Genomic DNA, 26,167 nt, shown 5'->3' on the forward strand with positions numbered 1-26,167 from the left:
AAAGTCTCAGAAATAAAAATCTCTTTAGGCCAGAAAGTTTGCCTTGCAGAAATTAGAAAGTAAGTTGGACTCCTTTTCTTAAGAGAAATTACAAGGGGGAGGTGACATGTCACTGCCATGAAATTCTACTTGATTTTTTAAATATGAAAAGAAGCCCTGGCTAGTGTGGCTCAGTAGATTGAGTGTGAGCCTGCAAACCTAAGGGTTGCTGGTTTGATTCCCAGTCAGGGCACATGCCTGGGTTGTGGGCTGGGTCTCCATTTGGGGGCATGGGAAAGGCAACTGATCCATGCGTCCCTCACACATCAATATTTCTCTCTCTCTTTCTCCCTCCCTTTCCCACTCTCTCAAAATAAAGTAAAAAAAAAAAAAAAGTAACTATATTTTTGTGCAGAGGACCACCTGAATCTGACGTTAAAAACCTGTCCTGAGGTAGAATGTGAAGCATTCACTGCTGGCCAGGAAATATCAGTTGTTTCTCTTCCTCCCCTGCACCCCAGCCCCCATCCCGACAGGGCAAAGCAAGCCACGACAGGCAGGCAGGACGCTTATGGGCAAAATGCCCTCTTGCCTGGAATGATACCTCTACTTTTAACCCCTAGCTTATCTTTCTTTAGGATACAATTTAGAAAACAAATCAGATGCCAGGTTTCTTCACTCTCATTTCTTAATCATATGCAAACTATGCACATTCACACCCCACCCCCTCACTCACCTATGCTTTTGTGTTTGAGAAGGATGAATCACACACAGGGAATTATAAATCACTTGGAAAGGATTTCCAGTATCCTAGGAAATATTCTCCACGTTTAGCACTAATCTATTTTCTCTAGGAAAATATCTACTTAGTTTTACACAAGTTACCATAGGCCAAAAATTGATAACATAGTAACTTTAAAAAAATATTTAGGACAATAGCCTTAATTTAAAACAGTATTTATCAGCTGTATTCTTTGGACCACGTGTAGCTGAAAAACCATGAGGGTTTATTAAAGATGCATATTTTAGGATCTCACACCAGACCCCCTGAGCCTGGATGTCTAGGGGGAGAGTCTCTGCTTTTCTAACAAATTTCCCAGAAATTTCTGGTGCGCTCTAGAGTTTGCTGTGTACACTGGTGAGATTATGGCCACCATGCCCATGACGGTTTTATAGAGGCTAGAACGACAAAGCACAAAGCTCCCCAAGTGAAGACTTGTGTCCTTGGGACTTCTGAATCACAATCTAACACCTGCTAATTTTTGGTCTACAAGGCAAAGAGGGTAAAAGTAAAACGTGATTAATAATTTCTGCTATTGGATACATATTATTCAGTTCCCTCCCCCATGGAACTTCCAAGTTCACAGTTTTGCAGATACTGGGAAGTCCAGATTTAGCTTACAGCTATAACTATACCTTTTCCTTCTAGCCACAGAAGTGTATTGTGTATCATTGTCGGCGTAGATTCTATCACGCAGTGGTGAGTCTTTTAGGACCTATTTAAAACAAGACTTTACTAATGAGGTAATTAAGTAAAAAGGCAGGTCACAAAAAACCAAATTCCTACTTTGTAAACAGAGATATATGATGGGAGACTGGAAGAAGTAACCACAAATCATCATCAGGTTTTTGTGTTATGGTTATTTCCTTCTCTCCTAAAGCTACCCTTACATTTATGTTCATTTTTAAAATAAAAAAAATGATACACACATTTTAAAATGTTTATTCTCAGTTAAAAATATCATCACTAGTAAAATTTTAACTTACTGTTAAATCAACTTCAAAAGCACAAAGTAAGAAATATTTATTTCTTGACTCAGTGATTCTACAATATATCCAAAGAAACCTGAAACGCTATTTCGAAAGAATATGTGCACCCACGTGTTCTTTACAGCGTTCTTTACAATAACCAAGATTTGGCAGCGGCCCAAGTGCCCATCAATAGATGAGTGGATACAAAACCTGTGGTACATTTACACAATGGAATATTACTCATCTGTAAAAAATAAGGAAATCTTACCATTTGTGACAGGGAGCATTATGCTAAGTGAAATAGGCCAGTGAGAGAAAGACGAGTACTGTATGATTTCACTCATATGTGAACTCTGATTAACAAAATGAACTAACAAGCAAAACAGAGACGGACTTAGAGAGAGCTGGCTGACAGATGGAGGGGGGGTAGGTTGGGAGACTGGGTTTGGAGGGGTGGAGGGATTGAGCAAAAAACACATTTATTTCTAAGCCTGAAATTCTAATACATCTATTTTAACTTTTCCACTTCCCATCTAAACTTTTTTTACAGGTATACATACATGATTTTAACATTGTTAAAATTTTAGTTTTACTTAACCCATTCCTTTATGAAGGTATACTTCTGCTGTATGTAGTTTCAAGGTATTATAAATAACAGAATCATGTTTGTATGTAAGTTCTTTCTCTTTTAAAAGTTGTTTTACTACTTCAAAGGGCATGAACATTTTTATGGATCCTAATATATATTTTCCTTCAAAAAAATTGTACCACATTATCATAACCCATGTGAAAAAGAACTGGATTCCTAAAAATACTGATAGATGTCGAGTTTTTAAAAAAGCTTTTTACTCTGACTGGCGTAGCTCAGTGGATTGAGCGCAGGCTAGGAACCAAAAGGTCACTAGTTTGATTCCCAATCAGGGCACATGCCTGGGTTGCAGGCCATGTTCCTAGTGGGGGTCACATGAGAAGCAACCACACATTGATATTTCTCTCCCTCTCCTTCTCCCTCCCTTTCCCTCTCTCTAAAAATAAATAAATAAAATCTTTAAAAAATCTTTTCACTTTATTTTTGTTATTGTTTTACTTTTTATTTCTTAATTATGATTAATACTTTTTAAACTATCTATATGCCAAGCACCATTCTAAGGGGTTTACATATATAAAAATTATGTTTTTCTGTAAGAACAATTTAAATAAACCTTCAATGCACAAATGCTATAAAAACCTACCCTCTATATATTAAGTAGATCTTCTAATAAAATAAAATTTTAAATTTCCAGAAAATAAATAATCTTATTTCATAGAAGTGGAAAGGCAAAGAAATGTTAACTATGAAGAACATTATTCTAGATTTTTCAACATATTTAATTTTTGCACCTCAGAAGAACAAATTAATTCAAAGGAATAAGACTTTCTTTTATTACTGAGAAAAAATATTTTTTTTCAGAATTAGAAAATTTATTTAATCCCTATTTTCTTTCTTAAAAATGACTGGATGAAAATTAAGACTACATTAAGAAACTGGAATGATAGCATGCAAAATGACATTAATACTAGTAATGTTTTTTGAAAAATTAAGGAAACTGATCAATAAATGACTTACCTGATCTGGCCAGGCACAACAAACTGATGAAGAAGTACAATCCCAGCATGTGGAAACTGGAGAGAGTGTGTGTCACACTCACAAGAGTGATTTCTTTCACAGAGCCTTCGAGTTTCAACTGAGAGCTTTGCTCTGAGACAGATCAGATAACTAGTGCAGAGGTGTGGTGACAACAGGAAGTTCCGGAGGGACTGCAGGCAGGTCCCAGCCCTTTCAGGATACTTGACTCCTCCTCTCTTCAATAAAAGGTCAGATACGTTTCTACCTTGCGCAATTTTAAGCATGTCTTAATATACTAGTACATATTTGCAGAATGACGAGTTCAAAATAGGTTCATTCTTTGTGGGCGGTTTATTATATTAATCCTTTGGCTTGTGTGTTGAAATCAAGTATGATTTGAGATACTTTCCTCACATGTTCTTGTGAATGAAACAAATTCAGTTTGTGTTCTGTTGGCCTGTGTATACAAAGCTACTTTTTATGTTAATCCACACTCTTATTCCTCATAGAGCAATCTTTAGATTTTATTAAGAACATTTCATTAAGTCTAATAATTTGCCAAAATATGCTTCAGATTAAAGGAAACTTTTTTGTGGCATTATATATCTTTATTTCTATTTCTTCTTATCCAGAGTTACCATCTAGCTACTTGTTCTCCTCCTCCTCCTCTTTCTTCTTTTATAGGAAAAGTAAATGCAAAGACTTCCGAGAACTATGTCAGAATCCACTCACCTCACTGCAGGAAGTACTAAACATGTGCTCCATAGCCACAAGGTAATGTACCAGTAATTCCCTTTCTGGTAGAGTGCTTGCAACACTTAGACTTGATGAGCTTGAAAATAATAAGACACAAACAATTTAAAAATAGATTTTCATCCAAAGCAGCAGGCAAAAGCCACTAGTCACTTAGCATCATCTATCTGAATGAAGCACACATTTATGAAGTAAAAGCATCTCTGGTCTAAGTTTGTAAATTTTCAGCACCCCAATTTGCAGGGAATTCCTTATAGGATGTAGATTCTAGCAATGCATCCCAAGAAATCAGTGTATTGGAATTACTGGGGTGGGGGCACGGGAAGAGGGGGTGGCTGTGAACAGCATTCTGTATATATTTCTGTGTCACACCTCAGACCTAATGAATGCCAAGACTTTCTAGCACTGGTCATCTGACCTGGTTTCCAGTCATTAGTCGTGCAGCTCTAAGGAAAATATTTAAGTTCTCTAAGTCTTAGTGTTCTCAACTGTAAAATGGAGATAATAGGGCATCTCACAGGGTTATTTTATGGATTAAATGGAAGTTTTCAGCATTGCGCTGGCTACCAAAGTAAGTGTACCCACCACTTGGTAACTTGTTATCACCCAGCTGGTCTGCACCTTTCCTGTCCTATAAAAGGTGGGCTACACAATACTGAGCAGAGGAACCTGGTGGAGAATCTCTGAAATTTTAGGAATGGAAAGCGACTTACAGAGTGCTGTTTCAGGTTAATGGCTTTAGTATGCATTTGAGGTCTATTTTTGTGTTTTATCTGCAGCTTGGAGAAGTAATTAGGGATATGTAAATAGGAAAAGCAAATAGGTGATCTGCTAGCTTTTTTATTGTTCCAGATGCAAAAAAAGCTGTACTAATTTGAAAACAACTGCCCTCTGGAACAAATGGAGAGTTACCTGGAATTCTCCTAGGAACTGGCTGTGGAATGCATTGCTCCCTGTTGGATCAGTGTACTTACCTGATAAATATTTGCTGAACACTTACTGGTTTTAGTACCATGCCACGTGTTTTATCTACACAAAGCCAATGTACATTTTACTGGAAACTAACCAATTAAAGGAATAAAAATCATTTCCATGAGTAGGCTTTGTGTCGCTTTTACCATCTTTGGGTTATTATTAATGATTTTCCCACTGGTTGGCACAGAAGTTTCCCATAACTTCCTAGACCCATGCTCCTTTCTATCCCCAGCATTTAAAACAGCACAAGGATCAATAGGAAAGCCCATCTCCTTTTCGGGGGGTTAGTGAGAAATATCAAATATTAAAAAATAAATAAATAAAACATTTAAAAGGATGCAAGAGGTAGGGAAGACCTGAAAATGGGTGTGATTATGAAGAGGTAGTGCAAGGAATCTTTGAAGTGGAGTAATTCCATCTCTTAATTGTGGTGGTGGTGGTTACGAGAACCTACACCTATGATTAAGATCACATAGACACACACACACAAATGAGTGCATGTAAAACTGGTAAAATCTAAATAAGGTATGTGGCTTGTACCAAAGTCAATTTTCTGGTTTTGATAGTGTGTCCTAGATACATGTTGAAATTGGGGGAAACTTGGTAAGGCTACATGGGAAATCCCTGTACAATTTTTGCAGCTTCCTGTGAACCGATATTTATTTCCAAATAAAAGTTTTCCGCCCTGGCTGGTGTGATTCAGTGGATTCAGCTCTGGCCTGCAAACCAAGGGGTCACCAGTTGCATTCCCAGTCCGGGAACGTGCCTGGGTTGCAGGCCGGGTCCCCAGTGAGGATTGTGTGAGAGGCAACTGCACATCGCTGTTTCTCTCCCTCTCTTTCTCCCTCCCTTCCCTTCTCTCTAAAGACAAATAAATAAAATCTTTAAAAAAAAAGTTTTCTGAATGATGGCCAACTCATAATCATTTGAATGTTAACATTTTGTCAAAGGTATCCTGAGGAAAACAGTTTCCTCATTTTTTACCAGAGAGTCAGGAGTGAATAATGGTCAATTTTCTCAATATTCTGACCCTGATAAATGACCACAACTCAAGAATATCACAGTTTTCCTCATTTCCAATCTAGTGTTATGTACTAGATTTCTTTTTTTAAAAAGGATTTTTATTTATTTATTCTTAGAGAGACAGGAAGGGAGGGAGAAGGAGAGAGAGAAACATCAATGTGTGGTTGCCTCTAGCACACGCCTACTGGGAACCTAGCCTGCAACCCAGGCATGTGCCCTGACTGGGAACCAAACTAGTGACACTTTGGTTAGCAGGCCAGTACTCAATCCACTGAGCAACACCAGCTAGCACTAGATTTCTTTAAAAATTTAAAAATCTCTTGCTACAGAGAGGAGAGTAGAGGAAGTAGGCCAGTTTCCGAGAGCAGGAAAAACAGGTATGGAACTGAAGGGAGATGGTTTTATAATTCTTATTGGCTTCAACAGTCAAGAAAGGTGACCTATGTCCCCTCCTGCCCTGGCCTAGGGTTCCAAGCTGGTATATGATTCACTATAACATCCTTTCAATTTCTCATTCGCCTGAGTGAGCCTGACACCTCTCACTTATGATCCAAGTTTAGAAAAATAAGCCTGTTTCCCTGATTAATATTCTACAAGGACATCAGGGTAACTTTCCCCAAATTCATATATTTATTTTGTTTTTCATTCTATCATTTATTGAACAATTTTTGTGTTTCCATTTTTTTTTTAAGATTTTATTTATTTATTTTTTTTAGGGAGGGAAGGAAGCGGGGGCGGGGGGGGAGAGAGAGACAGACAGACAGACAGACATCAATGTGCGGTTGCTGGGGGTTATGGCCTGCAACCCAGGAATGTACCCTGGCTGGGAATCGAACCTGGGACACTTTGGTTCCCAGCCCGCGCTCAATCCACTGAGCTACGCCAGCCAGGGTGTTTCCATTTTAAAAAATAATAAGGGAGCCCTGGCTGGCATACGAGAGGCAACCACACATCAATGTTTCTCTCCCTCTATTTCTCCCTCCCCTCCCCTCTCTCTAAAAATAAATAAATTAAATCTAAATAATAATAATAATAATGGGAAAATAGGAGACGGCTCCTTCCCTCAAGGACACAGACATGTTAATGAAGAGAGATGCCATTGAAAAAGTTCCATATAGGAGGTGCCTTTTGATCTGGGGTCCAAAGAGTAGGTAGGAGCTTGTGCAGTGAAGAAGGCAGAGGAAAAGCATTCCAGGCAGAAGGAACAGACCTGGAAGAATAAAAGAAGTTTGAACTGAGAGTTTGGCATGTAGGAATAGGGAAATGATAAAGTAATTTGAAGACAGGCTGTAAAGGACTTGGTATGTTCCTCTTAGGATATTGGATTTTACCTACAAGGGAGTGGGAACCTAACTTTTTTCTTGTTTACTTAGTTATATGTTATTATATTACTATTATATAACAATAAAAATGAATATAATAAATAACATAAATATATAAGATAATATACTTATGTTAACATTACTATGTGAATAACTTATGAGGGTAGTTTATTATGAAACAAGATGGAAAATGTCTACATACTACTTTTTGGGCCTAAAAAGTATTTTTTTAATGTTTAGTATGTTTTTAAAAAGGGTTTTATGTATTGATTTTTAGAGAGAGAGGAAGAGAGAAGAAATCGATTATTTTTTCCACTAATTTATGCATCCATTAGTTGATTTTTCTATGTGCTCTGACTGGGGATAGAATGGCAACCTTGGCATATCAGGATGATGCTCTAACCAACTGAGCTACCCAGCCAGAGCAAGAAATATTTTTCAAGGAATAGAACTACCTTGTTCTCAAAACCATGGCTTCCTTACAAGCACTGTATTACACAAAATCAGTGTAGGTCTAGTGCTTTCAGTAACTGCTTATATTCAGAGTGCTGCACAGAACATTTCAAAGAGAGACTGCCTTCTCAAGGCCAGTATGCACACTGGCATAACAAAAGCAAAATTCTTTTACTTACTACAAGCTCTAAAAAAAAAATTGTTGAGAGCAAGGGAACATCCCTGAAAGGAGTCACTCACACACGTTGTATCTTTCCACAATGCTGGGTTTATCAGGGGAGACTCCTCCTTAATAAGCCCATGGAGTCGCAGGCAGGTTACACATAGAGAAGGGGAGCTCACATGATAGAAGGGAGCAGAGAGAGCCTCTGGGGAGAAGTCCTGGTCACTGGCAGTGTCCACAAGTGGCAAGGTGGGCCTGGGTCTCAAGCCAGGTTATAGTGGTAGCACATGTCTGGTGGAGTAGAAGTCCAGCAGGGCTCTGAGTGTGACCCCTGGTAGAGCCAAGCTTGCACGTTGGGTGGTGGGAGCTGTGAGTTTTTACAGTCCATAAGAGGTAAAGGTCTCACTCATATTGGTGTCCAGATGGAGTCTTTTTTTTTTAAGATTTTATTTATTTGCCCTGGATGGTGTGGCTCAATGGATTGAGCGCCAGCCTGTGAATCAAAGGGTCACCAGTTCGATTCCCAGCCAGGGCACATGCCTGAGTTGCCAGCCAGGTCCCCAGTAGAGGGCACGCAAGAGGCAACCACACACTGATGCTTCTCTTTCTCCTTCCCTTCCCCTCTCTCTTAAGATTTTATTTGTTTATTTTTTAGAGAGGGCAAGAGAGGGAGAGAGGGAGAGAGAATCAATGTGTGGTTGCCTCTCACATAGCCCCCACTGGGGACCTGGCCTGCAACCCAGGCATGTGTCCTGACTGGGAATCGAAACTGCGATGCTTTGGTTTGCAGCCCAAGCTCAATCCACTGAGCTACGCCAGCCAGGGCCAGATGGGGTCTTTAACCAAATGTCTAGACTTGTGGTTTTGGGTGTTTTGACCTCCCACAAGTACTTTCCGGTTACACCCGATTACCCAATTACCTCAGTCTTGAGGTAGTACTTGACATAACTGTCATGGCTGGCAGTGACTCCATATTCAATTATCAAAGGTGTCCAGAAAGTTTGCTCTGCTCTTGAGCTTTAAAAAAATCAACAAAAATTTGGGGGCAATCAGCAATATTTAATGTCAATCAGTACAATGTATTTTAGATTTATTTCGGTCTTAAGCTGTTGTTTTAAAATAGTTATTAGAACAAGACTTCTGCTTTTACTTTAACTTAGCTGGTTTCTCAAGGCTTTTCATGATAATTCTTTACCTTCACTAGACAGTGTTTCCCTGGAGCACACACAGAGCTATATGTGAGAAGCAACAATATGGAAAAATTTACCCCTGTAATTTGGAAGGTCTATCCTTATGACTTCTGCCTTAGGCCCCCATTTGGAACCAACCATCATGAAAGTTTTGCCTTTTGGAATATTGATTTTTTTATTTCAATATTTTATTGATTATGCTATTACAGTTGTCCCATTTCCCCCCCTTTTATTCCCCTCTGCACTGAATTGCCCCTCCTACCAGCATTCCCTCCTTTTAGTTCATGTCCATGGGTCATACATATAAGTTCTTTGGCTTCTCCATTTCCTATACTATTCTTAACATTACCCCCTCTATTTTGTACCTACTGATTGTGCTTCTTATTCCCCGTACCTTTTCCCCATTCTCCTCTCTGCCTCTCCCCACCGATAATCCTCCACACGATCTCCATTTCTGTGATTCCATTCATGTTCTAGTTGTTTGCTTAGTTTTTGTTTGTTTTTAGGTTTGAATGTTCATAATAGTAAATTTGTTGTCATTTTACTGTTCATATTTTTTATCTTCTTCTTTTTCTTAGATAAGTCCCTTTAACATTTCATATAAGGGTTTGGTGATGATGAACTCCTTTAATTTGACCTAATCTGGGAAGCACTTTATCTGTCCTTCCATTCTATAAGATAGCTTTGCTGGATAGAATAATCTTCGATATAGGTCCTTGCCTTTCATGATTTTGAATACTTCTTGCCAGCCACTTCTTGCCTGTAAGGTTTCTTTTGAGAAATCAGCTGATAGTCTTATGGAAACTCCTTTGTAGGTAACTGTCTCCTTTTCTTTTGCTGCTTTTAAGATTCTTTCCTTATCTTTAATCTTGGGTAATGTAATTATGTTGGGCATTGGTGTGTGCTTCCTTGGGTCCAACTTCTTTGGGACTCTCTGAGCTTCCTGGACTTCCTAAAAGTCTATTTCCTTTGCTACATTGGGGAATTTCTTCTTCATTATGTTTTCAAATAAGTTTTCAATTTCTTGCTCTTCCTCTTCTTCTGGCACCCCTATGATTCAGATGTTGGAATGTTCAAAGTTGTCCCAGAGGTTCCTAAGCCTCTCCTCATTTGTCTGAATTCTTGTTTCTTCATTCTGTTCTGATTGAATGTTTATTTCTTCCTTCTGCTCCAAACTGTTGATTTGAGTCCTGGTTTCCTTCCCATCACCGTTGGTTCCCTGTGCATTTTCCTTTATTTCACTTTTCATAGCCTTCACTTTTTCTTCTATTTTGCAATCATACTCAACCATTATGTTGTGACTGTGGTGCTATGTGTGTGGGAGGGGTCAGAGAGGGAACAATGCCACTTGCTTGGCTCTTTGCTGGTTTTCAGTCACTTCCTCCACTACCCACTAGCCCCCTGGGACCTTCTGGTGCTGATTCCAGGGTGGGTGGGTTTGTGTACTTTCTAGGACCCTGCAGGTCTAACAAACTCTCCTATGAGGCTAAGAGTTTCTTCTGCTGCTGCAACACCCACAGGTTTTTTCAGTCAGAGCTTTTAAGGCTTTATTTCCCCGGCCTGCAACCCTGGGCTGTGTGGTCTGTTTCACTCCCCAGTTGTTCCTCCCAGTTTATCCACATACAAATATGGGACCACCCACTCCAGCAGCTGCCACCTTTCCAGGTCCACAAGGCACCTGCCACCACCTTGCCATGAGTCCTCTCCACCTGTCTGCCCATCTCCACCCCTCTTACTGGTCTGGATGAATGTTTCTTCTTTAACTCCTTGGTTTTTGGACTTCCATACAGTTCAATTTTCTGGCCATTTTGGTTATTTTTTGTTTTTATATTTGTTGTTGCCCTTCCTTTGGTTGTGGGAGGAGGCAGAGTATATCTACTTACACTGTGCTGGAAGTGAGGATATTGATTTTTAAGGTGGATATTAAGTAAAAAATTCAGAGCAGCCCTGGCCAGTTAGCTTAGTTGGTTAGAGCATCATCCCAAAAGCCAAGGTTGTGGATTAGATCCCCAATCAGGGCACATACAAATAGCCACCAAGGAATATATAAATAAGGGGAACAACACAAATCAGTATTTCTCTCCTCCCTCTCTCTCTCTCTCTGTCTCTCTCGGTCTGTCTGTCTGTCTCTCTCTCTCTCTATATATATATATATCTCCCTTCTCTATCTCTAAAGTCAATCAATTAAAAAAATTAAAAACATTGCTGCAATTATTATTATTACTATTATTTTATCTTTTGTAATTCTGGGATTATCAAACAGGAAGTTCAGTTTACCCACAGGTCTTTTTTTTTTTAAAGATTTTATTTATTTATTTTTAGAGAAAGGGGAAGGGAGGGAGAAAGAGAGGGAGAAAAACATCAACATGTGGTTGCCTCTTGCATGCACCCTACTGGGGACCTGGCCTGCAACCCAGGCATGTGCCCTGACTGGGAATCGAACCAGTGACCCTTTGGTTCACAGGCCGGTGCTCAATCCATTGAACCACACCAGCCAGGTTTGCTGCAATTATTTTTTTTTAAATAAAAAGATAAGCCCTGGCTGGCGTAGCTCAGTGGATTGAGCTCAGGCTGCGAACCAAAGGGTCGCAGGTTCGATTCCCAGTCAGGGTACATGCCTGGGCTGCAGGCCATGATCCCCAGCAACCGCACATTGATGTTTCTCTCTCTGTCTCTCTTTCTCCCTTCCTTCCCTCTCTAAAAATAAGTAAATAAAATCTTTAAAAAACATTAAAATAAAATCTCATTTTCAGATTTGAAAAAAGAATTTAAAAAATAAAAATAAAAAGATAAGACTCAGAAAGAATCTTTGACACTCCCCTCTTTCCTGCCTGAGAGACTCACCTATCCCAGGAAGAAATTCTTAAGGTGTTCATTTTAGCAGCCTAACTTGAATTAGTATGGTGGATGGGAGGGTGTCAAACAGGGGCCTGTTTACTAGATTACCCCATCTCATTGTTTCTCTGTTGCCTTGCAAAAATATACCTGCCATGAACACACGTTCAGTTCTTCCTCAGCTACCTGTGAATCTCCCATTCCCACTTTTGAAATCTCAGACCCCTACCCCCCACTTTTATCCTTTGTCCAAAATTACAGATACACAATTTTACCTGCCTTTCAAATGTTAATGCTTATGTGAATTTCCCATGTGCATGTATTAACAATTGGATTTTCCTGGCTGGCGTAATTCAGTGGATTGAGCGCGGGCTGCAAACCAAAGTGTTGCAGGTTCGATTCCCAGTCAGGGTACATGCCTGGGTTGCAGGCCATGACCCCCAGCAACCGCACATTGATGTTTCTCTCTCTCTCTCTCTTTCACCCTCCTTTCCCTCTCTAAAAATAAATTTTAAAAATCTTTTTAAAAAATTGGATTTTGTCCTATTATCTGTCTCTGGTAATCTGATTATTAGCCCAGCCTGAAGAATTTAGAAGGGGAAAGGCATATATATATATATATATATATATATATATATATATCCCCAAAAGGGGTTCCTGCTAACTCACCAGAGTCTTTCCTCTTCTGGCTGCACATCAGTTTCAGCTGCTCCTGGAGCTACTTGTCTCTCTTTTTGAAGTTCTCACTAGAACTATCCAAGAAAAATTTAGGGTTGCCCATATTTAAGTCAAACCACTATTAACAAAAACCCAATGTTTTGCCTTGGGCCTGCTTGTCTGCACGCACTGGCCCAAAAGAATGCACAAAGAGTTTGCAATATAGAAAAAAATAATTTTATATTCAAATTGGCCAATTCGGAGATGGGAACCTAATGTGCTAAAGACCCAACTCCCCAGTAGTGTGTGGTTACAGATTATACAGGGCAAAATTAGAAAATACTGTGGATTATTGGGGTTTGGGGTAGTGCTGGGAGCTGATTGGTCAGAGGTGAGATAAGGGTAATAAATCATTTCTTCAGGTCTTGAAGACAGCTCTGAGGTCTTTTCAGGCATCCTTTGGTTTGGTCTGGTCTCATGAGAAAGTAGCCAGAGGGAACTGAAACAAGTAGGTCAGGATGTTTTCTTTAGCCTGCCAGATGCCCAGACCTTATAACCAATAGTGAGGTCTCAAACACTGTGTTCTGCTGCCTTGGGGGTTTCTGATTATCCAGGGGAAAGGCTAAGTCTTTGAAGGGTATAGAGAGAGACAGGATATGATTTCTAGAGCTAAAATTTAAAGTTAAACTTAATTGAAGTTATAAGGACCCTAAGTTTCATCACTCCAGACAAATCTCTGGAATTTGGTGTAAATCAACCCAACCAATTTTAATTATTCAATAATAACAGAAATAATTTACTGTCCTTACTCAATAAGAACAACAGCAATATAAATTTACCTTCCTTAACAAAGGGCAACAAAACAGCAAAAAAAAACAACAACAACAAACAAACAGAAAACAAAGAACAGTCACCTTGAAAATAGCATAGGAGAGGGAAGGGTAGAAAAGGAGGTGGCTACTGCAGTGGTGTGAGAAAGGATCAGGTCCTGAATGAATGCAGCTCTTTGGGTTTGGAGAGGGGGAAGGACTGGTCTTAGGAAAATGTAGGATGCAGAATTGGCAAGTTAAATGATTTATTAGAAGGAAGGTAGGGTAAGAAAAACATTGAGCACTTAACTATGCTGGGCCTTCACATATATAAACACATTTAATTAGCCCATAGATTTGAAAAGCAGGTTTAAATAAGCTTAGGTAGGGCCTGATGCTAGCTATTGTTTCTCCACACGAGGCAGGCCAAGTCAACGTGAGCAAATGTTATAATAAAATCTAGGACAAGAAAGAACTACACTTGCTTTTGGATAAGGCCAAGGTTATTATTGCGACAGATTGAATAAGATCAAAGTCATGTTATAAAGACATGTTTTTCTTGAGCGTCAGACAAGTTGGTTTCCAGAAGGAAATGAATCTTCAGGTTGGTGAACTATGTTAGATTTTAAGTACATTAGGATGAAACCAACATCTCATCTGTGGCCTCCTTCCCCCTTCCACCAATGGCCCACAACTCCATTCTGACAGGGGTCAGCAAAAACAAAGTTGAGAGGAAATCTTTTAACACTCTGAGAATGATGACAAAGGGAAAATTTGCAAGACTAAAAACTGGATTGGAGGGCTGGGTCTACATTGTTCTGCAGAGGAGAGGTAGGGTTTGAGGAAGATGGGGGCTGGGGCTTGGAAAGGCTTGAAGGTGAGGATCTCGGCCAGGGCAAGACAAACGTCTTTTTGGAACACTGGGGTAACCTTTTCGGATACCCAACGGGAACTTAAGTAATGAGTTTATGCCATTCTGGCAGTACAAGAGTGCAGATTATCCAAACCAAGGGCAGAAATCTCATTGTTCTTGTTATTTCCCATGGCGTTGGGATTCTTCTCTGGCCCCCAGCTAACGAGTTTCTGGGTCCAGGAATGGCGGTGGCAATGGTGGGGTTGGGGTTAAGAATAATCTTATTCTTTGACCAATGGATGGACAGTGGCTTATGTCCCTATTATGGACGACAGGACAGCAAAGGCATCAACCGGCAGAGAAGTCCCAGGCGGCAGCAGTGGTAAGGCTGAGTCCCCTTCTTTCCTCTGTTTCTAAGGTCAACTAGAGATATTAAGAGGACACAGAGTGGGTATACCTTTTCTGAGGTAGGGACTGACACACTTAGATACTATTTGCTGATTAGGCCCAGGGATTCAGACTGAGGTTTCCACCTTTCATGGTGGGTGACCCACATTTCAGTATGGCCCACATTTCGGTATGTGCAGGTGCTACTGATGAGGCAGAAAAAGAAGAAAAAATGTGTTGTGTTGTACTAGAGTGCTGAGACTTGATACTCATATTTTTAAAATCTTGGTGGCCAGAACATGGGAGAATCTGCTGTTCTAAAGCAGCTTGTAGTTTTGGGATTTACTTTTTGAATGAAAACTGCTCTTTTGTTTTGGGGAATCTCTTCCCAATACTTGAATGGTGTTCTTAGTTCGGCAAGAGCAAAGACCAACTCTTAAAATGGAATGGACATTTGGCACACAGCTAAACTAGCTAAACTGCTCTGCATAATACTACCAATGTTAGTCATAAGTTAACGGTGGTCCTGCCTGAAATAAGTTGGGGTCGAGGTGGAAGGGAAATTCTTTTCTATTGGTGGTTTGTAAAAGATGCTGAGAAGAGTGGAGAGATGACTTTGGGAAGGAGAGTCCTCTTGGGAGCCAGTGGACTATAGACGCTGTACTTGTGATAGCCACTTGTAAATCTTCTAGGCTTTGTAATCCTCCTATTACAATATTCTCAAACTTTCAGTACCATCTGGGTGTTAGCTGTGTTTTGGAAAATTAAGGAGGGGGGCCTATATCCAATTTAGGATTTGCTTCCATACTGTAGGAATGCCTCCTGCCCCCAAGCCAGAGTGGTAGTAGCCACAGGTGGGTAGCTAGTGGTTCTGGAACTCTAGGGGGTGGCCTGCAGCAGAATTCCGGAACACTGATTATTGAACAAAGGATGAGGCTATAATGGGGAGTGCCTGTGTTGAAGTTAAAGCAAGTCTGGAAGTCTGGCCTTAACTGAGTTACAGGTAAGGATCAAGTGCAGTCTGGGAGGAACTTGGGTATGAAAACCTGTGAAGATTCCCAGCACTGGGGGTGGGGATTGGATTTTTTAAAATCACTGAGTAGGGTGGTACTTTTACTGTTGTTGATAATTAACCAGAAATGTGACTTCTAGATACCAGAGAGTAACTAACAGCACACCCTGCCCGCCCAGGGGAGGGGACTAGTAGCTACTAGTAGGCCACAGGTACCTTATAATTCTTAAGCTTCTGTGAAGCCTTCCTGGAGTTTGGCCCTTTCCTTTTTCCCCTGCATGTGGTTTTTCCTTTCTCTGGTGCCTACTGCACTTTGTATATACCTTTATCACAGCAGCCAATTGTCTTGTAATTTGTAATCTCGTCTCTACCAGTAGACCTCTAGGGCGAGTGATTGGCGCTGATTCTCAGACCCCAGTTCAAATTCCAGCTAAGTCACTAGCTAGCTTGTGACTTTAGGCAGATTACTTAACAGCTCTACGCCTCGATTTCCTTATTAATTAAAAACGGGCACAAGACTCCATTGCCTGTGGTTGCTGAGAGAAATGAAGGTTACAGTTCATGTCAAGTACAAGGTATAATCAAAATAGAGAACTCCTAGGATGAGAAACATTTGTCAATTAACCTGACCTACCTATATTTTGTGTATTCAAACATTTACTCAGTACCAACTATATTTCAGGCCCTCGGAGCGGTCCCTCCCTGATGTAGAAGCCTCTCAGGTAGCCGGTGGGCCTTGTCCCGCGAGCCGTCTCAGGATTGGCTCCACCAAAGGGAAAACCCCGCCCACATCGCTTTTCGTCTCTTCAATGATTGGGCTGGGGACATCCCGGAGGAGGTGGGTGCTAGGTTGCGCGTGCGTAGATTGGGGACAAAGATGTCTTCCGGTGGGGCGGGAGGGGGTGACGTCAAGAGCGGTGGCAGGCGGGGTCCTCCCGTAGCCCTGGGGACGTTGTATCTGTGGGCCTTCAGATCGCGTCACAAGTCGGCGACTGAACCTTGGCTGTGGTGGCTGAGACGGCGAAAGCGGCAGCGGCGGCGACAACTCTGGGGTTTGTGTCTCGGGGTGTGTCGGCCGCCGCTGCTGCTTGGGCTTGGTATGTACAAATGGCTGGTTAGGATTCTCGGCACCATTTTTCGCTTCTGTGACCGGCCGGTGCCCCCTGCCCGGGCCCTCCTGAAGAGGCGACGCTCGAACAGGTGAGCCGGGAGAGGGCTGAGTGCGGGCCTGTTTGTCGCCGTCCCCCTCCCCCACCCCAGGCTCAGCCGAGAGCGCTGATCCAGCCAGGCAGGCCCGGCTCAGCCTAAACTCAGCCCAAATGCGTAGCTGGGCCGCGGTGGTAGAGGTGCACGTCGCGGGTGTCCCGGTGACGTAGTAGCTTCCTTCATCCTGCGCGGATGCTGCTCCTGATGATGGAAGGAGCTAGTTGTCTTTGGAGTGGCAGGTAATGATTAGGATTTTTGATGTTCTTGTCGGAGTTCATGCTGCTTCCTGTTAATAAATGGGGCTTTATCATACTTTGCCGCTCTTAGGTTGAGAACTAAAAATTTGTTTTGGCTCACTGCTTACAAAGCACACTTCCATATGTGATCTGGGCAATAACTGCAGTTAAGGGAAATGAGATTGCTAGCTTGCCCAAGGCCGTTTTGGCTGCAAATACTGTCCTCTTAGCACCAAGACAGTAGCTGTCTTGTTCTGAAACAGCTGTCCAGCTATGTGTTTGTGTGTGTATATTTGGGGAGAAAGGTAGGGAGAGTGGTTCTTTGCTTTAGAATTAGTGTATGAGGGGAAAAAAGGTACTTCATTCCTTTAAAAAGATCACTATTCTATATTTGAAGTTAAAATTTTGGGGAAACCAAAATTTGTCCTTACATAACATTTATTCCTTGGTTTGTCCCATTATTTATAGTGTGAGCTCCCTTCCTTAAGAACTAATTGAGAGAATAAAATACCATACCAATTCTATACACCTCTCCCCCAAGCTTTTAGATCAAATTTTCTTTCTTTTTCTTTTATTAAGCCTCAAGATCATTGAAGGGTAGTTTCTTGGAATTTGAGAGAATAAGATGATTAATATATGAATCTGAGAATGCAGATTATTGTTGAAATAGACTGTTGAACCCTGGCTGGCTGGCTCGTTGATTGAAGCATCCTCCTGTACACCAAAAGGTGGTGGGTTCCATTCCCAGTGGGGTCTCTCTCCCCCTCGTCTCTCTCTCTTCCTCCCCCTCTAAAATCAATATATCCTCCATTGAAAATTTAAAAAAGAATAAAGAAATAGACTGTGGATGTGTTCCAGAGAGAGCAAGGTTTCAACTCTGTCTTCCTTTCCACCTTTCTGTAAGGTTGATATAAGGATCATTTGAGAATATTTTGTAATAGAATAATGCTTACTATATATACATAGTATTTAGAGGGCCTTGTGCAGTGGTTGGTGCGTGATACATACTTGATACATATTTGTTAAATAAAGGAATGTGAGTTTGCTCTCCCTTGTCCTCTCTTTTTGTTTTGAATCCCCCGCTAGTCAGGGAAACTTTAGTTTGGAGATGAAAACCCTGTTCTCACCACACATTCTTAATCAAAAACAACTCTTCTCAAGGTAAGCCATTTTTCAGTCAAAATGAAGCCAGGAGGTCTTGTTGGGATGTTTAAAATAATGACCTGAATGGTGTATTCTTGGGATTTATTCCGTTCACTTTTTATAAATAAGACCAGTTACAGTCATCTTCAGAAAGGTGATTATGGGTGGAGAAGGGCAAATGAAGACATCTGTAATAGTGTCAGTAAAAAAATAAAAATAAAAAAGGTGATTATTAGTGTACCATGAACCTTTAACATTGTTGAGATATAGGTCCAATAACTTTTCTGAGTTTTCAATTTCTTCATTACCACTGTTTCCAAAAAGTGCAGTTAAGTATATAACAGCTTTTCTGGCTAAGAACTATCTTTCAAAATGTCATCTTTTTAAAAAAAATTTTTTTTTAATTTACTGATTTTTAGAGAGAGAGAGAGAGAGATCAATGTATTGTTCCACTTACTTAAACATTCATTGGTTGATTCTTGTATGTGTCCTGATTGGGAATTGAACCCACAACCTTGGTATATCGGGATGACACTCTAACCAACTGGGCTACTCCTCCAGGGTTGGGGGTATCATCTTTGAAAAGAAAATTATTCGTTATTTTTAAGTCATTGCCTGAGAGAACCTGGGCCCTTACCTCTGTTAATTTACTAAGCCAAATGGCTTCTGGCCGGTTTACTTTAGCAAGATTACAGATTACTATATAGTAGGGAGTTTTGGGCTTTCTCAACTAGTTGAAATGATATGGTTAAGTCCTACTATGGAGTAGCATTCTTTTTTAAAACCTCAGTTTGATCTCATTTTATGGCAGAGTGGATAGAGAAAAGTGTGTCTTATAAACACTAAGCTTACTTACAGAAATGGGTGGGTGTGTGTGCGTGCATATCTTTATATACATTTTTAATTTCTTCTCTTTTTTTAGCACTTCATTATCCACAGTGGACACTGATGAAATACCAGCCAAAAGACCAAGATTAGGTATTGAATATTAACTTTAAAAATTAGTGTTTTAGCAGCAGTCCATCGCCTTCACCACTTGCCACCTTGCCCCCACGTAAAAATTAGTATTTTAATAGGAAAACTATATGCATATAACAGAATTCAAAAGGTAAAAAGCATACGAAGTGAAAAGTAAGTCTCTTTCCTGTTCTTTATCTACTCGGTTATTTTTTCTGGATGTAACTGCTTTTACCAGGGGATTACGTGTCCTTCCAGATAGATAAGCCTTATAGGTTTTTTTTTTTTTGTTTTTTGTTTTTTGTTAATTTTTTTTTAAATTTATTTATTTTTAGAGAGGGAAGGGAGAGAGAGAGAAACATCAGTGTGCGGTTGCTGGGGGTTATGGCCTACAACCCAGGCATGTACCCTGGCTGGGAATCGAACCTGGGACACTTTGGTTCCCAGCCCGCGCTCCATCCACTGAGCTACACCAGCCAGGGCTACCTTATAGGTTTAATATACATTTTCTTAAAGCTTTTTTCAAAAATATATACATTCTAAAATTCTAAATCTTCCTATAAAGAAAAGTTGCCCTTTAAATTTTAGGAGAAAACATTGTAAAAACTTCTTCAAACTGTCGCCTCGTTCAGATAGGTGAGTGAACCAGTCTAATGTGTTCCCCCAAATTGTTTATTTCCTTCTTCCTTATAATCTGAAGGGCTAGAGATCATTTGATAGAAGAGAATAAAACTATAGTAAAGGGAAAAGGCACAGTGGAATACTATAATACTATTTTCCTCTTTTCAAAAATGCATGTGAATTTGGATGTACCTGCAGACGTGGTAGTGAAGAGTGGTAATGTCTGTGTTATTTCATTTAAATCTAATGAGTACTTAGCACTCTTACTAAGTGCTGACTTAGATTCTATAGGAAATACAAAAATGAGAAGACAGGATCTCTATTTTAAAAACCTTACAGTTATAAAGGTATATGATTATATAGTGGGAAATATAAGAAAAGCACATAAATAATACCAATGTCAATGAGACTATGATAATGAGATAAGAAAGGTAGTAACAAAATACTGTCCAATTTTCAGCTAGTTAATAGTCTCTGAATATTCGATGAAGGAGCTAGTATGTGAGGTGGATCTTGAAGGATAGATAAGATGTCAGCAGAGAACAATGGGAAGGAAAAGCTTTCTAGGGAGAGGGAAAGGATTGGGAAGTTGTGCTTTTGAGGCACTAGTGAAGAGAACTTAGGGGAAAAGGTTAGCGAAAGAGGTCAAATTGTGCAACACTTTGAATGCCAGGAATATCCAAATTCATTAGGATGATATTTCCCAAAGCACAGGGTAAATACCAGTCAGGAAATGATTTAGGAGGTACAATGTTCATAATATTAAATAACATTTGAATTATGTTGTATGCTAAAAAAGTTGTAATCTTTTCAGTTGTTTTAAATTTCTGATTATTTTAAGGATAAAATCGTGGTTGAATGCGTAGTTGGTCTTCGATACTTGTCTAACACAACCTTTGAACAACATGGGGGTTAGAGGAATTGACTGCCCCAGGAAGGTGAAAATCCATGTATAACTCTGGACTTCCCCAAACTAATTTAACCACTTAGGTTGATTGGAAGTCTTACTGATAGTCGATTAACGTGTATTTTATCATATAATGTGCTGTATTCTTACAATAAGGTAAGCTAAAGAAAAGAAAATCATGAGGAAAATACTTTTACAGTATTGAAAAAATCTGAGTGTAAGTGGAACTGCAGTTTGAACCTTTGTTATTCAAGGGTCAACTAGAACGTAATCTGTTGTGTTTTCATTTCTTTCCTTTTTTTATTCTTCACCTGAGAACAGTTTTTCATTGCTTTTATTTTTATTTTTAAAAAATATATTTTCAGAGAGGGAAGGGAGAAAGAGGGGGAGAGAAACATCAATGTGTGGTTGCCTCTTGTGTCTCTCCCCCCACCCCCCAGGACCTGGCCCACAACCCAGGCATGTGCCCCTACCAGGAATTGAACCAGTGACCCCCCCTGGTTAACAGGCTGCCATTCAGTCTACTGAGCCACACCAGCCAGGGCACATTTTTTCATTGCTATTAGAGAGAGAGGGTGAAGGAGGGACAGAGAGAGAGGAACATTGATGTGAGAGAGAAACATTGATCTGTTGCCTCTTGCAATGTACCCCGACCAGGGGACTGAACTGCAACCTAGGTATGTGCCCCTGACCTGGAATCAAACCCACAGCTTTTTAGTTTATGGGATGATGATCCAACCAACTGAGCCACATGGGCTAGGGCAGTGTTTCAAAGGCAAATAATGTTGTTTTACATTCACGGTAGTAATATAAAATTACCTTTCAATATCCAAAGAAACCCAAAGCACTAACCCAATAGAATATAACACACCCATGTTCATCGAAGCATTATTTATAGTAGCCAAGATATGGAAGTAGCCCAAGTGTCCATCAGTAGACAAGTGGATAAAAAAAACTGTTGCATTTATATGATGGTATACTACTTGGCCACAAAAAAGAATGAAGTCTTAACATTTGTGACATTATAGATGGACCTCGAGGGTGTTATGCTAAGTGAAATAAGTCAGACAGAGAAAGACAAATACAGTATGGATTTATGTGGACTCTAAAGAACAAAATGAACAAAATAGAAACAGACTCATAGATACAGAGAAGAGATTGATTGTTGCCAGAGGGGAGGGAGGGAGGGAGGGGACTGGGTGAAAAAGGCAGAGGGATTGAGAACTACAAATTGTCCCGGCCAGTGTGGCTCAGTTGGTTGAATCAGCATCCTGTAGGCCAAGGGCACAAGACTGGGTTGTAGGTTTGGTCCCCAGGCAGGTGCATGCCAGAGGCAACTGAGTGATGTTTCTCTCCCTACCTGTGTCCTTCCCTTCCCCTCTCTAAGCACATACAAATTGGTAGTTACAGAATAGTCACAGAGATATAAATTAAATTAATAGCATAAGGAATATGTATCTTAATAACTGTGTGTGGGGCCAGGTGGTTACTTGAAATATCAGGGACTAACTCTGTAAACTACACACTTTTAAAGCCACTGTGCTGTACATGTGAAACTAATACAGAATGATATTGAATGTAAACTGTAATTGAAATTTTTAAAAAGTTGCCTTCCAAATACATTTGTTTAGCAGAAAAAAGTGAGTCAATTTTACAGAAAAATATAAATAAATAATGGTATGTGATAAAAAAAAAAATCCAAAAAAAACATTGACAGTGAAATTACAGAAGTTTCCTGAAATAATTTTGTCAATCATCCATTTTATAGACTTCTGTGTTAAGGGTCTCTTCCTATGTGATTTCCATGAGTAGAAAACTGGAAGGGAACCTAAGCCACGGGGGAAGCAGTGAGTAGCAGAGGTAATACTTACTGGCAGAATTTGTAGAGATTATAGCAGTGCTCTCCAATAGAACTGTGTGCTAGGATGGCTTCTGAGCACTTGAAGTGGGGTTAGTGAGACCTAGGAACTGAATTTAACTTTAGTTAACTTGAAGCTTAGGTAGCTTACATATGGCTGCTGGCTACTATAACAAGCACTACAACTCTTGGTTGCCTTTTAGGAAGGGTAAAAGAAAGGAAGGGGAGGGCCTTAGAATTTCAGGCTCATGATTTATAGAAGAAGGGGATTTTATGAGATTTACTTTGTTTAGTCTCAGGAAAATAAGTGGTCGTATCCCCATTTTATAGATGAGGTAACCCCCGCCTTTTTTCCCCAGTCAGTGAAAACTTTTGATATAATCTTGGGCATGCTCAGATTTTGACAAAATTTATGGGAAAATAAATAATGCATTACTTTTTAGTGTCCACTATTTAACTGTGTTGTTAAGAGGAGTACCTCTTTTCTTCTGGGTTTGGATGACTATCTGTGGGTTAAGCATCAGCCTTAAAGCTCTTTTTCTCCCATGTAAAGCTCAACATTGTTAGAGGGATAACCTGGAATTCTTTCTAAGTCCTAAAATAAGAAACAGGTTATTTGCAAACTTTCATTCTGTTAACTGTTCTATAGTTACAGATTACTTCAAATTGGATTCTGCTTTACCCAGCCATCACATTTTCCCTGCTGTTTAAATTATTCCCTTTCTGTAAAATATTTTGTCTTATGTGTTCTAGAGTGCTTGTTGCTTAAAAGCCATCATTTCAACTTCAGACTATTTTCTCTAGGGCAGAATGTGGCTGAAGTGATGATCTTTTCAACTGGTGCTTTAGAATACCCTTAATTAGGACATAGAAAAGAAATTGTAGAAAATAAGTGATCAGTGTAGGAAGTAAGAAAGGGACAGTGAGAAAAGGAGGAAGTTGGGCCCCTCCCCCATGTTTATTTCCTTATTTTTTTTTAAAGATTTTATTTATTTACTTTAGAGAGAGGGTAAGGGAGGGAAAAAGAGAAACATCATTGTGTGAGAGATACATCCATCGGTTGTCTGTCAACACACCCCCAAATGGGAACCTGGTCCACAACTCAGACTTGTGCCCTGACTGGAAATTGAACTGGCAGCCTTTGGGTTCGTGGGCCAGTGCCCAATCCACTGAGCCACACCATCCAGGGCTATTTACTTATTTTGTAAACTTCATGTTTGATTGGCAGGGAGGGGTGAGTCTGAGATCTTCCAACACATCTCTGGTAGAGGGATAGCTTTGTTTTATCATAGATGTTTACGAATTATATATCTTTATTTTATTTTATTTTTTAAAGATTTTATTTATTTGCCCTGGCTGGCGTAGCTCAGTGGATTGAGCGCAGGCTGCGAACCAAAGTGTTGCAGGTTCGATTCCCAGTCAGGGCACATGCCTGGGTTGCAGGCCATGGCCCCCGGCAACTGCACATTGATGTTTCTCTCTCTCTCTCTCCCCCCCTTCCCTCTCTAAAAATAAATAAATAGAATCTAAAATAAATAAATAAAAATTTAAAAATAGCACAATATTTTAAAAAAAGATTTTACTTATTTATTTTTAGGGAGGGGAAGGGAGGGAGAAAGAGAGAGAGAAACATCAATGTGTGGTTACTTCTCATGTGGCCCCCACTGGGGACCTGGCCAGCAACCCAGGCATGTGCCCTGATTGGGAATCAAACCTGCGATGCTTTGGTTTGCAGCCCGTGCTCAATCCACTGAGCTATGCCAGCCAGGGCCCAGAATGGTATATCTTAATACTTTACTAATTTCTAATCTGGGTGTAGCCAAAATACAATAGGCACTTAGTAAGTAGTTGTTTAGGACAACTGTATTATTATCTGCCCTGGAAGTAAGGACAGACCAGGGAGTAAGTGTATTTCCTGTAGGAGTCTGCCATACATAGTGACTATAAGCTCCATGTTGTTAAGTTATGCTTCTGTCTCTTGGGTATAGATTTCTTTTTGTATATTCAGGAGAACTCATTGCTTGGAAGTTTTTGTTTCAGGACTTTGTTTCTGTGTGTGAATCAGTGATTTGTTAAACTGATGGTTTCATATTTTTGTAGTTTCACAGATATTTTACCAAAAAAAAAAAACAACCCCCAAAATCACAGTGCTGGGCGCTGGCTGGCATGGCTCAGTGGATTGATTGCTGGCCTGTGACCCATAGGGTCGCTGATTCGATTCCCAGTCAGGGCACATGCCTGGGCTGCAGGCCAGGTCCCTAGTGAGGGGTGCGTGAGAGGTGACCACACATTGATGTTTCTCTTCCTCTCTTTCTCCCTCCTTCCCCTCTGTTAAAATAAATAAATAAAATCTTTTTAAAAATCACAGTGCTGGAATTCCAGTTATTCAGGTAGGAGAAAAACTTTTTACAGATACCTTTTTATTTCACTGATTGAAAATAGGACTCCTAATAAAAATTGAAAAACCTTTTTACAGATACAATCTTATGTTTTGCCTGAAGTTTAATACTTTGTACTTATATGTATATGTAATTTGTATGTGATCTATATTACATGTTCTAGATTGCTTTATTCACCAAGTGAAAAGCAGTCTCTATAATGCTGCCAGCTTACTTGGAATCCCACTCCAGCTGACCACAAAGCCCATGGTAGCTTCTGCTTGTAACGGAACACGGAATGCAGCCCCTTCAGGAGAGGTCAGTGGGGCTGGGGCTTCGTTGGGGTTACTGACTTTTGTACTTAATCATTAAAATTAAATTGGAGAAATGCTCTCATTTTAGGAATTAATGTATACAATGATTTCTTTCCAGAAATGTTCATGTCTTTATTAGTCTTGGTATAAAGGGCAAAATATTAGAAGTTAAGAAATTACATACTTAAAAAATATGTATAAAGAGCCTAATTACTAAATAATAAGTATGTTTGAAGACCCTGGAATTGTTATTTTTTTACACCATTTGTGAGTCTTTGCAAATTAAACCTCGGGTTTTATTGATGATATTTCTTTTCTGTGAGCTAGCTAAATAATCAATAGAATGGTTTGTTTTCTATTAGAAACTTAAATTATAAAATTATGTACTATAGAGATCATTCTATTTGATTTTAAGGTATTTGCGAACTCTTCATCTTGTGAACTGACAGGTTCTGGATCCTGGAACAACATGCTGAAACTGGGTGAGGTGGTCAAAAATACTTCTGTTTCCCCCATCTCTTCCTGCTTTCTTTTTTTCTGAGTTTTGAGAAAATGAAAGGAAAACACTTATTTGGGTTGGGATGAGAACACAGACATTCTATCATTCTAAAAAAACATAGCTTTCCTTTAGAATTGTCTTTGAATTTACTGTGTTTTCTATGTATATTATCAGTGTCCTTAATGTGACTTAGATCAAGTTTCATTCATTACAAAACAAAATAAACAAAAAACACAAGCATTTCCTGAGAGTTCACTCTGTGGCAGGCACTGTGCTTAG

General features: G+C 39.8%; 2 protein-coding genes across 6 annotated transcripts in view; one reads left to right on the plus strand and one right to left on the minus strand.

Moving 5' to 3' along the window:
• Window positions 1-4,164, minus strand: part of LIPH (lipase H) — a 47,638-nt gene extending 43,474 nt beyond the window's left edge. The window contains exon 1 of the mRNA XM_028505318.2: window positions 3,338-4,164. Within this exon, the coding sequence (XP_028361119.1) occupies window positions 3,338-3,386 (49 nt within the window). The 5' untranslated portion in view covers window positions 3,387-4,164. The remainder of the gene's footprint in view (window positions 1-3,337) is intronic.
• Window positions 4,165-16,702: 12,538 nt separating this feature from the next.
• SENP2 (SUMO specific peptidase 2) overlaps window positions 16,703-26,167 on the plus strand; it is a 39,084-nt gene continuing 29,619 nt past the window's right edge. For 2 of the 5 annotated variants that reach the window (XM_036017800.1, XM_036017801.1), the window contains exons 1-4: window positions 16,703-16,969; window positions 19,277-19,332; window positions 25,260-25,393; window positions 25,805-25,871. In XM_036017800.1, coding sequence (XP_035873693.1) covers window positions 16,869-16,969; window positions 19,277-19,332; window positions 25,260-25,393; window positions 25,805-25,871 — 358 coding nt within the window. In that variant the 5' untranslated portion in view covers window positions 16,703-16,868. The remainder of the gene's footprint in view (window positions 16,970-19,276; window positions 19,333-25,259; window positions 25,394-25,804; window positions 25,872-26,167) is intronic. The other 3 variants (XM_028505312.2, XM_028505313.2, XM_036017802.1) reach the window with 2 other exon arrangements.

Source organism: Phyllostomus discolor, chromosome 2, assembly GCF_004126475.2.
Source record: "Phyllostomus discolor isolate MPI-MPIP mPhyDis1 chromosome 2, mPhyDis1.pri.v3, whole genome shotgun sequence".
In the NCBI taxonomy this organism is placed as follows: Eukaryota; Metazoa; Chordata; class Mammalia; order Chiroptera; family Phyllostomidae; genus Phyllostomus; species Phyllostomus discolor.